Consider the following 12,910-nt stretch of genomic DNA (forward strand, 5'->3'; position numbering starts at 1 on the left):
ACGGCTTGTGACAACTTTGGACTCACCACCAACATCAAAAAGACCAAAGTCATGCACCAGCCTGCCCCTCATGCACCATACACAGAACCCAAAATCACAATCAAAGGACAGAAACTACAGGCAGTGGACCAGTTTACTGACCTTGGCTGCACCCTCTCTCGAGCAGTGACTATTGATACAGACGTTAACTGCCGAATAGCAAAGGCAAGTTCTGCTTTTGGTAGACTGCGCTGCACTGTATGGGAAGGTCGAGGAATCAGTCCAGCAACAAAACTGAAGGTCTACAGAGCCGTGGTACTCACTACCCTCCTGTATGCCTGTGAAACGTGGACTGTGTATCGAAGGCATGCAAGACAGCTCAACCATTTCCACATGACTTGTCTTCGCAGAATATTAGGCATCAGATGGCAAGACAAAGTACCAGACACTGAAGTTCTCTCCAGAGCAAGTCTGCCATCAGTCCACACACTGCTGATGAGATCACAGACCCGCTGGGCACGTCATGTCATCTGCATGCCGGATATGCGCATGCCCAAGCAGCTCCTTTTTGGGGAACTCTCTGCTGGAAGATGCTCGCATGGAGGGCAGAAGAAACGTTACAAAGACACACTAATGGCCTCCCTGAAGTCATTTGACATAGACACGACCTCCTGGGAAACGCTGGCACAAAACCGCCCCACCTGGCGCGGCCTCATCCACAAGGGCTGTCAAGCTTATAAAGCAAGGCGCATTGCTGAAGCACAACATAAACACGAGCTGCACAAGTCCGGAACCACCAGCGCAACAACTGCAGTGCCTACACATGTCTGTCCAACATGTGCCAGGACATTCCGTGCCCAAATTGGCCTGACCAGTCATCTTCGGACACACCGCATGCAGTCTCAAAGTGACTAATGGTGTCGAGGTCTTCATCGACGACGATGGACGAACCACTAATATCTAAACATAAAAAAAAGTTTGGCTACTCAGTGGATAGAGGGGCATAAGGTTCTTGCAAGAAAATGCATCATGGTAAAATGTCACTATTGCTAATTTCTTTCAGCTCATTATTCTCTCTAAACTTATTTTACAGTATCTCCAACAGTTTGTGTTAGTTTTCAGGAAGGCAACACAAAATATCTGTTTAGTGTCATCGCCATTCCCTTATTCCCCAGCATTATTTCTGCTGTCTCAGGTGTGCCTATCTAAATGGTTCTTAAACGTCTCTAATGTGTTTGCTTCCATCACCACCCCAGGCACTGCATTCCAGTCACCCAGCACTCTGGGTAAAAAATAACTTGCTCTTCACATCTCTTTAGAAATTACCCCCTCACCTTAAATACATGCCTCTAAATTGCAGAATGTGGGACGGGGCTGGTGAATAAGTAGGGACAAAGTAAATAATCGGTCTTGATCTTTCTTTGTTGAATTCTGAAGTTTTCCCTGTCCTCAAGCTAAGTTACTGTTGTATGTGCCTAAGACTTTTGCATAGTACTGTACATAAGCCCTTTCCTTTGATCTTCAGATTTCCCTTAGTTAATATGGTTGGAACACATTTCCTTTTTTGGGGAGGGGTTTAAAAGGATGTAAGGGTTAACTTATTTAACTCTTTATGTCTAAACCATTTATTTTCTGCTGACAAATCTCTTCATATTGTTGCCCAGTTGGAAAATTAGGAGAAAACCAGACAATGACAATTCATTCAAATTGCTGAAAGGAGACTTGGTTTTCTGTATATTGAGCTGTGAGCCTTTTCTCCTTTAGGTAGTTGACAATGTGAAAGAATTTCAGATTGACAATTTGCATCGTATTGTTTACCTACACTGAACTTTCACAATAGCTGTTGCAATTTACTTTGCATTCTATTATTGTTTTATCTTGTACTGCCTCAAAACAACGCCCAGTCTCTGGCCTGGACTCACCCTCTACCTCTGAATTCCAGAATATATTATATCTTTTTAGCTATGGAATGAAGATGCATTCAGACTAGAGGAGAGTTTAGCCAAAACTTCCAGTATTCTAGGCATCAGCTAACAACAAATGACACTAGTACCAGGGCACAATGATGAGGTGAATTTCTGCCATTATTACAGCTCTTGTACAGTTACAGGGACTCTTGACCTCATAATCTGTCATCATGACCTTGCATCTTATTCTCTACCTGTATTGCACTCTCTGTGTACCTGTTACACTTTATTCTGCATTCTGTTAACGTACTGTCTCAGAGCACTGCGTAATGAATTGATCTGTATGAACAACATGCACGACAAGGTATAAATAGGGTGAATGCAAGCAGGCTTTTTCCACTGAGCTTGGGTGAGGCTACAAGGAGTCATGGCTTAAGGGTGAAAGGTGAAACGTTTAATGGGAACTCCTACACTCAGAGGGTGGGGAGAGTGTAAAACCAGCTGCCAACGGAAGTGCTGGATACAGGTTGAATTTCAACATTTGAGAGAAATTTGGATAAATACATGGATGGGAGGGGTATGGATGGCTATGCTGTAGGATTTGGCATAAACTAGATGGGCTGAAGGGCGTGTTTCTGTGCTGCAGTGTTCTATAACTCTATGACAAGCTTGTCACTGTACCTAGTACACGTGATAGTGAACCAAATTCAGTTCCAGTTTATCAAAATGTGTGGCAGATTTTGGTTGCATACTTCGGATGTTCTGGTGACAGTCACGCATATAGCACATTCCAGCAGAGGATGCCTGGAATAATCTGGAATAAAAAAGCCTTACCTCCTTGGATATTTTGCAGGAAATGAATTACTTTCCATGGGGTTGAGGAGGAAAGTAAGTCAGCCATGATCGAATGGAGGATCAGACTTAAATGTCAAAGTAAATGTATTGTCATATTACCTTGAGACTAATTTTTTGCAGGCATTTACAGAAAAATAAAGACATTCAATAGAATTTATGAAAAGCTATACATAAAGGGGTTACCTCATTGAATCCTATCAAATGTTGAAATCCCTTGATAGAGTGGATGTGGAGAGGATGTTTCCTATGGTGGTGGTCTAAGACCAGAGAACACAGTTTCAGAATAGAGAGGCGTCCTTTTAGAACAAAGAGGAGAAGGAATTTCTTTAGCCAGAGAGTGATGAATCTATGGAATTTGTTGCCACAAATGGTTGTGGAAGTCAAATCATTGGGTATATTTAAGGCAGAGCTTAAGAGATTCTTGATTAGTCAGTGCATGAAGCGATACGGGGAGAAGGCAGGCAACTTATCCACACTGGTTCAGGAGCCTGATGGTTATAGGGTCATAACTGTTCCTTAACCTCGTGCTGTAGGACCGAAGGCTCCTGTACTTCCTGTCCGATTATAGTAGTGAGAAGAGGGAGTGGCCTAATGCTGGTAGTCCTTGAAGATAGATGCTGCTTTCTTCTGGCAGCAGTGTTCTCATGGTAAGGAGGGCTTTTTCTGTGATGGACTGGGCTATAAGTGCCACTTTTGATCGGCCAAATGACATAATTATGCTCCTACATCTGCTGGTCTTATCTAACTCGGTGTGAAAAACGTTGTTTTGTTGTGCATATACATTCTTGTTCACTCCTTTTCTTACTTTACAGATGAACACATCACTGTTGGGAAGCATTGGGATGTTGAACTCAGCCCCTCAACTCCGATGTATGAAAACCTACCAGGTGCCTCCTGTTCATCCCATTTCCCCAGGTTCACAGAATGCACTGAAACTGGCGCGCCTGATCTGGACCTCCAACCGCAATGTCATCCTCATGGCACACGATGGGAAAGAGCATCGATTTATCGTCTGAAGTCGCCATCGTAATCCCGTGAAACAGTAGACCAATAAAAATATGTATGTTGTTTGCAATGCTGGTTAATGTTTACATTAAGTTACTTATGTGTAGATTTGTTTTCATAAAGTTTATAGTTTGCAATGTCAACTTTCTGTGGGTTTTTGTGAATAAGTGAAATAGCTGTCCAATATTTAAACCTAGATATTTGCATATTCCAGTCATCAATGATTTAAGAATGTTGTTTCTTTAGGCTTGCACATCATTCTCTCTCTGTTGTGATTCTAAGTCCAAGTTATTACAATAGAAGTATCGATATTGTGGTTGCTTGTATGAAGCACATCTCATGCATCTAATTAAAACTTGGGCCCTCTTCAAGAAGAAGAAAAGGCACAATCTAGGACAAGAATGGCCAAAGCTGGGGAATTTATCCTCATTAAGAATAGTCTGACTGGCTGAGAAAACAGTTCACCATGTATCATCATGATGGTGCTGGGCTTTAGCTAAAGATTTCAACTGAGCAAAGACCTGGACCTATAAGAATGAGCAAGCTTTGAATGACATTACTATCAATGATTCTGCATGTTATGATATTGGCCAATTCTGTCGAGGAACTTGGAAGTGCAATGTAACGTGATACCCTTAGGTGTATTCTTGTAAGTTTGGAGCAGGAATAAAAGGGATTTATGTTCTGCCTTTTGTAATGCTGTCTGTCACTGAAGATTTGTTCCTCCAGTTACAATTTTACTGTTATTGATATACAACTCCCTTTATTGATGAAGTAGCTGTAGAGCCGGGGTTCCCAACCTGGGGTCCATGGACTCCTTGCTTAACGCCATAAAGAAGGTCAGGAACCCCTACCCCACAGTGTAAGTGGCAAGGAGAATCCGGGTGGGGGGGGGGTTGGGAGTTGATTAGAATGTGGGGGTAGCCTCAGAACGCAAGAACTTCTCTTTTGAACAGGGATGAGGAGGATTTCCTTTAGTCAGACAGTGGTGAATTTGTGGAATTCATTGCCACAGACAATGCGCAGGCCAAGTGATCGAGTATAAAGCATAGGTTAATAGTTACTTAATCAGTAGGGGAATGTTCAGGGGAGAAGGCAGGAGAATAAGGTTGAGTGGAGTAATATATCAGCCATATTTCAATGGTGGAGCAGATTTGATGGGCCAAATGGCCTAATTCTGCTCCTGTGTTTTCAGGTCTAAAGTTGACAGTCTGGGTTTCACCACTATCAACTCTTGAGAATAATTTGGTTGCTGCTGCATCCACAATGTGAACTGTACCATCTCACTATCAATGTAACTCCTCAGTGTTCTAACTCAGGAAACACTATCAAGTTCAAGTTTAATTGTCGTTCAACCATACGCATGTGTACAGCTAAATGAAACAATGTTCCTCCGGGGACCAAGTTGCATAACACAGTACATACAGTCACACACAACACACAAGATATATAGTTACGATAGCCTGCAGATTAATGGTGCATGGATGTTGTCCTGTAGCCATGTTCTCGCAAGAACAAGCACGCAGCAGTTCCTCATTTCTCGCAGCTGTCTTATATTGTAGTTCCTATATGTTACTATTAACAGTAAGAGCTATGGCCAACACTGAAGAGCAACTCCTTGACAACTGGACACAAAATTGAAAAAAGTTCTGTTATTTGATGAATGATAATATATTGAAATTAACATCTGAACTGGCTATCCTGTTTGATATTAGAATTTGACCTTAGTTTTAATTTTATTCTTCAGTTACAATAAAGATGTAGTAAACACAAGAGATTCTACAAATGTTGGAAATCTTGAGCAACACGCACAAAATTTTGGAGGAACTCAGCAGGTCAGGCAGCATTTGTGGAGGTGAATAAGCAATCAATATTTCGGGCCAAGACCCTTCATCAGGACTGTATGTTTAATTATTGCAGCTTTTATTTTCTTTTAAAACCTCCTTATAAAAATCTTCCATAATTTTCAATAATTTCATAAGATCACCATTTGACTTTAACGAATACAATGAAACCCAGATGCTCATAAGCATTCTTCCTCATTCTTAGATTTATCCATTCTTCCAGTGTCTTTACAACCCAGATTAGGTGTGACACTCAAACTGCGATTTGCATAGAAATAGTATCAAATCTTCAGTTTGATACGGATTTATTTATGAAATTTACAATCACTTTTTGCTACATGATAATCTTATACAGAGTAAGTTTTCAAAGAGCAAGAAATTGGATTTTTTTCTTTCTAAAATCCAAATTTATGAATTAAAGTTAAAATATTCAATAGGTGATTTTCTTTTGCTAGTGCGATTTCTCTTTATGTACAAAACCATCTACACTTTTCAATAAATATTGATTTTGTTATTCCATCACTGTTCCCTTTCAAGTCTGTATTCATATATTCATTTGCACACCTTCAATTGCAAGTTTATCCACCATTTGAAACAGTAAGGTTGTGGTACTTGGTGTCTTAGTTGCAATTGGCTTCCTTTTCCTGGGTTAAAAAAGGAGAAAATGAGCCAAAATTCCCTCTTCTGAGTATTGTCAGTGACCCTGGGTTGATTACAGTACTGTGCAAAAACGTTAGGGGTATATATAACTAGAGTGCCTAAGACTTTTGCACAGTACTGTAAATGGCAATGAGTTTTGCTCCTGATGAGCTCGATGCTTTTTATGCTTGTTGTTAGGGAGTATACTGGAGTTATGTAAATATAACAGATATTAATTCAAGAAAGAACCAGTCTTCAGTTCTGAATGTAAATTGTAAATTGAAGTTACAATACTGTGCAAAAGTCATGTGCACCCTAACTGTATATCAAAGACCGTAAGACATCGGAACAGAATTAATCCATTCAGCCCATCAAGTTTGCTCCGCCATTGCATCATGACTGATCCCAGATCCCACTCAATCCCACACACTTGCCTTTTTGTGATATCCTTTGATACTTTCAACTTCCGTTTTAAATATACCCACGGACATGGCCTCCACCCCAGTCTGTGGCAGAGCATTCCACAGATTCATTACTCTCTGACTAAAAAAATTCCTCCTTACCTCTGTTCTAAAGGATTGCTCATCAATTTTGAGGCTGTGCCCTCCAGTGCGGGATACCCCACCCCAGGAAACATCCTCTCCACATCCAGCCTATCTATCCTTTCAATATTTGGTAGGTTTCAATGAGATCCCCCGTATTCTTCTAAGTTCAGTGAGTACAGGCTCAAAGCTGCTGGGCTGCTGGTCACAGGTTAACACCTTCATTCTCGGAATTATCCTCGTGAACCTACCCTGGATGCTTTCCAATGAAACACATCTTTTTTAAGGTATGGGGCCCAAAACTGTTGACAGTACTCCAAATGCAGCCTGACTAATGTCTTATAAAGCCTCTGTGTTATCTCATGGCTTTTATAATCTATTCCCCTTGAAACAAATGCCAACATTGTATTTGCCGTCTTTACCACAGACTCAACCTGTAAATTAACCTTCTGGAGTTCTTGCACAAGGACTCCTAAGTCCCTCTGCACCTCTGATGTTTGAAGTTTCTCCCGATTTAGTTAATAGTCTGTTCTACTGTTCCTCTTACCAAAATGCATCATCATATATTTCCCAACACTGTATTCCATCTGCCAGTTTTGTGCCCATTCTTCCAATTTGTCTAAGTCCTGCTACAATCATATTGCTTCCTCAGCACTACCTACCCCTCCACCTTTCTTTTTATCATCCGAAAACTTTGCTTCAAAGCCATCAATTCCATTATCTAAATCACTGACTAACAATGTGAAAAGCAGCGGTCCCAATACTGAACACCACTAGTCACTGGCAGCCAACCAGAAAAGACCCCCTTTATTGCAACTCTGCCTCCTGTCGGTCAACCATTTCTCTATACACGCCAGTATCTTTCCATAGTATTTTATCTTGTTAAGCAGCCTCATGTGTGGCACCTTATCAAATGCCTTCTGAAAATCTAAGTAAATGATATCCACTGCCTCTCCTTTGTCCACTCTGCTTGTTACTTACTCGAAGAATTCTAACAGATTTGTCAGGCAAGATTTCCCTTCACAGAAACCATTCTAACCTTGACTTTTTATTATCATTAGTTTCCAAGTACCCTGAAACCTCATCCTTAATAATAGGCTCCAACACTTTCCCAACCACTTGAGGTCTGGCTAACTGGTCTATAGTTTTCTTTCTTTTGCCTTCCTCCCTTCTTAAAGAGTGAAGTGACATTTGCAATCTTCCAGTCCTCCAGGACCATGCCAGAAACAAGTGATTCCTGGGAGATCGTGACCAAACGTCTGTTATCTCTTCAGCAACCTCTCTTAGGACTCTGGGATGTAGTGCATCTAGTCCAGGTGACTTATCCACCTTAAGACCTTTGAGTTACCTAGCACTTTTTAATTTGTAATAGCAATGACACTCACTCCTAATCCCTGACACTCATGGACCACTAACACCTTTTTACTCTATATATAACTGAAAAAACTTCCAGAATCTTGCTTTATATTATCAGCTATTTTGCCCTCATACTTCATCTTTTCTCTTATAGCTTTTTTACTTACCTTTTTATTAGATTCTAAAATCATCCCAATCATCCAACTTCCCACTCACTTTTGTTACCTTATATACCATTTACTTGGCTTTTAATATTTGCTTATAAGTACCAGTGTCTAATGTGGTTGTATTTTAGCATTACATCTACAGATGCATGGGTATCCTAATCTTTGACTAGGGGTCTCTGCCCAAAATAAATGGGCCCACTCCATCAATGATCGATAGAAGTTATGTTCATGTAAACTTCTCAGTGGTGAGGTCTGCTATATATCTCGTATCCAGCTCACTGGAAAATATGTAGCAAAGTCAGAGGAGAATTGAAAGGCATAAATTGTAAAAATTTCACCTCCGTGTTCAGTGCCTTTTCATCCACGGTTTTGAAGGATAATGGGCTAGATACAAAGAAGATATTATGTTGTGAAACCTTTATTATAACATAATACTTTAAAAAGGACATCGGTGAACATATCTGAATTTAATCCCAAAGCACGCTTGTTAGGCAATTCTGTGCACATGATTTAATTACTGTCCTAATAACTATGTCAATGCAATAGCTGCACCAAGATTATAATGAAGTTTACATTTATTGGCATCTTAGGGGTCAAGTAAAATAGCCACTCAACCCATTAGTATAATAGTATATCAGATATACGTACTCAAAATTTTGGAGGAACTCAGCTGGCCGGGTAGCATCTTTAGAGAGATTCCCAAAACATGTGTGTTAGGCAGTTTCGTGCACCTGATTTAATTGCCTTCCTAATAACTATGTTAATGTACAGATGTAAAGGTGACTGGTTTAAATAATGACCACTTAATATAATGTACAGGTGAAATCCACATAAGGGGGATATTACATTGGTGTTATTTGTTTTTAAAATGACCATGTGTGAATTGTAAATCGTAAATCTTGCTGAAAATGTACATTTTTAGGAAGCATATTTCTGTTCTGAAGTCTCTGAAATTGATTGTATTTTGGTAGATTTGGCTTGTGTAAGAACTACATGTTTTGTGCTGCTTTGCTATGTGGCCATTGAAGAAATATAGTTGTGCTGTGCTGATCTGCAGCACAATGGCCTTCTTCGGCAATGTACATTGTTGAATGTTTCTATACCTGTGTGAAATCATAATGTACAAAGTTGAAGATGCACTTTGACTTTACTTACCCAGGTCCTCCCCAATGCCCCGAACCCAGAAAAAGAGTTAATTCTAGTTATTCTGTGCTTATCGATAAAGCGAGAGAATTTACTTAAAGATCCAAGTCAATCTAAATTCAGGTTTCTGTGACAAAATAATTAATACCTTTTCAAAGTGCTAGAACCCTTTAGTGTTTTTGGTGGAAGTCTGTCATTCCCATTTCTCCCTCTGCTTGGAGACGTACACTCAGTTCCCATTTTATTATCATGGTCTTCTGCTGCTGTAGCCCACCCACTTCAAGTGCCGATGTGTTATACGAGATGCTCTTCTGCATACCACTGTTGTAAGTGTGCTTATTTGAGTTATTGTTGCTTTTCTGTCAGTTTGAACCAGTCTGGCCATTCTCCTCTGACCTCTCTCATTAACAAGGTGTTTTCACCCACCGAACTGCCGCTCACTGGGTGTTTTTTGTGTCTCACACTATTCTCTGTAAACTCTAAAGCAGGGGTTCCCAACCTGGGGACAACGGACTTCTTGCTTAATGGTATTGGTCCGTGGCATAAAACGGTTGGGAACTGCTGCTCTGGAAACTGTTGTGTGTGAAAACCCCAGGAGACCAGCAGTTTCAAACCACCTTGTCTGGAACCAACAATCATTTCACAAAGTCATTTAGATCCCCATTCTGATGTTTGGTCTGAACAACAACTGAACCTCTTGACCAAGTCTACATGATTTTATGCATTGAGTTGCTGCCACATGATTGGCTGATGAGATATTGGCATTAACGAGCAGGTGTGTCTTATAACGTGGCTACTGAATGTATATTGTTAACACCGAAGCTGTGGTATCCTGAACTAAACTGACACATTTACTGCCAACCACTAATAGCCATTCTCTATCACATCATGCAAAATCTCTTCCAGGTCACAGTTAAAAATAAATTGAAGCAACATACACAAAGTGGTGAAGGAACTATCAACTGCAGAGGAACTGTTTAAGAATAAACTGAACAGTATTAGAGTTTGTTGCTATCAGACAATGTAATGTGTCAAACTTAACATGCATCTTGGATCAAGGATCAACTTTATTCACCATTTACATTTGCATGTATTAGGAATTTGCTGTGATGTGTTGGTCAGGGCATGACATGCAACAAAAAACTTTTAACAATTATAAACAATAAAAAATAGAGGTTCGAGTATGGAAGTGGAATAAACTGTGCGTAAATATATGCATACCTTTGCATAAGTTACTATTTTCTGTTTAAAATTATTTATCCAAAACTCAGAATATTTGTCTGATTCATTAAATTTTTGTTTGCCTTTCATTCAATGTGGTGAAATTTGTATTTATTTTGGTTATAACTATGGTCTTATTTTCTGACGTTATTGTTGCAAAAACATGAGTGACAACAGCAGTCATTGCGTTTCTTACACATGATTGTTAGATTTGACAGCAAAGCATTTTGGGCTTCATTGTCTAGCTATCTGAGCTGTGCACTTAATTCAATTCACATATCCTACTGTTTTTAAAACTAACACCATTTTACTTACAAGGCTATTTTGATTTATATACAGTACTGTGCAAAAGTCTGAGATAACCAAGATTTTTTTAATATGGTTCCAGAGCCCTGATCTCAACATTATCGAGGCTGTCTGGGATTATGTGGAGAAACAGAAGTGAGACAGCCAAATTCTGCAGAACGCCCCCCCCCCCACCACCCCCCACCACCCCCAGATGTCTGTTGTATGTGACCCGGAAGCCATGGCGACCCTTTGGCTTACTGGCCGTATCGCGAGTCCGCAATGCTGCATCTTGTCCAGATGGATAAAACTCTCCGTGCTGCCCGTGTCAAACAGGCAGCTTGTCCTGCGCCCCTCCACAAGGATGTCCATCATTGACCTTGCGAGCTGGTGGGGAGCACTTTGGTCGAGGGTCACAGAGGCCAGAGTTGTGTCACTGTCTTGGTCTAGTGCGGTGGGTCGTAGGCGGTGCGAGGTGGCACCGACCAAGATGGCCACCCCCATGTCTCACACATGGTGGCGGCGTGCAGGCAAGATGACGACCCTCATTCCTTGCACACGGCGCTGCTCAATCCCGCTCGCGGTTTGGACTTACAGGCCTTGGCAAAGTGGCCCTTCTTTCCGCTGCTGGAGCATGTAGCTTCTCGGGCCGGGCAGCATTTCCTGGGGTGCTTCTCAAGTCTGCAGAAGTAGCACTTCGCAGACTCGCGACTGGCAGCAGCCATGGGCGATTTGCCGGCAGGTTGAGGGGTCTGCGGCATCCACGAGGCCGTCGGGAGATCGTGTGCCTGGAGAGCGTCAGAGTTGTGCAGAGCAGCCTCCAGCGTGTCGGCCAGCTCAATCGCCGGACGCAAGGTAAGATCGGCGTGTTCCAGCAGCCCCTGGTGCACACACACTGACCTGGTCCCCATGACGAAGGCGTCTCTTACTAGGAGCTCCGCATGCTGTTTGGCCGTCAGCCCCCAGCAATTGCAGGCCCGCACGAGTGTCTGTAGGGCCCAGACGAACTCAGCGCTCGACTCTCCGGGCCATTGCTGCCACGTCGCTAAGCGATGTCACGCATAGACGGTGTTTACCGGCCACAGGTATTGTCTTCTGAGGGCACTCATCGCGCCATCATAGCTCGGCTGGCCTCTAATCATCGAGTAGACCCATGGACTGACCCTGGAGAGGAGAACTCTGTGCTTCGCGGCAGACTTGGTCACTTCAATCTCCTCCAGGTAAGATTCGAAGCAGGCCAGCCAGAGTTGGAAAGCGTTTCCGGCTTCAGGTGTTTGTGAGTCAGAGTCTAACTTGTCGGGTCTGAGGACATGTTCCATGCCTTAAAATTACTGTTAATAAAATTGATGCACTATCAATTACTCCAAAAGACTGGAAGTAGAGTAAATACTGAAAGGCTTTTATTAACAGTAAAATGGATCCACATCCATGCTGTATGTCTGTCCTGGGCTGTGGGAGGAGCAGTGACACAATCGCCTTTATTCAGGGGTCTGTGGGAGGAGCCACAAGATCAGTCAGCAGAGGGGCGTGTCCAGGCATGTCCAGACAGGTAACCCAGTTACAACCTTTATACATGGTTTACCACATATCTTTTGGTCTTATATGTCTCCATGTACAACCCAAAGATTCAAAGAGGAAGAACGAACATTTGCAGGACAGTGAGTGAAATCAGCCCAACACGTGGGTTTCCAGTCTATCTGTGCTGATGTTTAAATTAACCAAACAACAGGCAGTCCCTCACTCTAGGACCCGGACCCTGGCACCTCGATACGCTTGGGTCACCCAGCCCAAAGCAATTCTCGGTCTCACCAAATCAGCTCAGCACTTGGAGCGACCGACCTTGCACTCGGGATAGGTGGACAGGCATCAAAAATCTTCCTCATCGACTCATCTCCAAATTGTTCACTCCAATAGCAACAGCAATACTAACTCCATCCATGGCCCCTGCTCATGGGCCTCGCAATGCC

General features: G+C 42.0%; 1 protein-coding gene across 4 annotated transcripts in view; it reads left to right on the top strand.

The window, feature by feature from the left end:
* LOC134343857 (WD repeat-containing protein 7) overlaps positions 1–10,737 on the top strand; it is a 627,641-nt gene extending 616,904 nt beyond the window's left edge. For all 4 annotated transcript variants that reach the window (XM_063042658.1, XM_063042659.1, XM_063042660.1 and 1 more), the window contains one exon: positions 3,554–10,737. In XM_063042658.1, the coding sequence (XP_062898728.1) occupies positions 3,554–3,757 (204 nt within the window). In that variant the 3' untranslated portion in view covers positions 3,758–10,737. The remainder of the gene's footprint in view (positions 1–3,553) is intronic.
* Positions 10,738–12,910: the final 2,173 nt, after the last annotated feature.

This window comes from Mobula hypostoma, chromosome 3 (genome assembly GCF_963921235.1).
Source record: "Mobula hypostoma chromosome 3, sMobHyp1.1, whole genome shotgun sequence".
In the NCBI taxonomy this organism is placed as follows: domain Eukaryota; kingdom Metazoa; phylum Chordata; class Chondrichthyes; order Myliobatiformes; family Myliobatidae; genus Mobula; species Mobula hypostoma.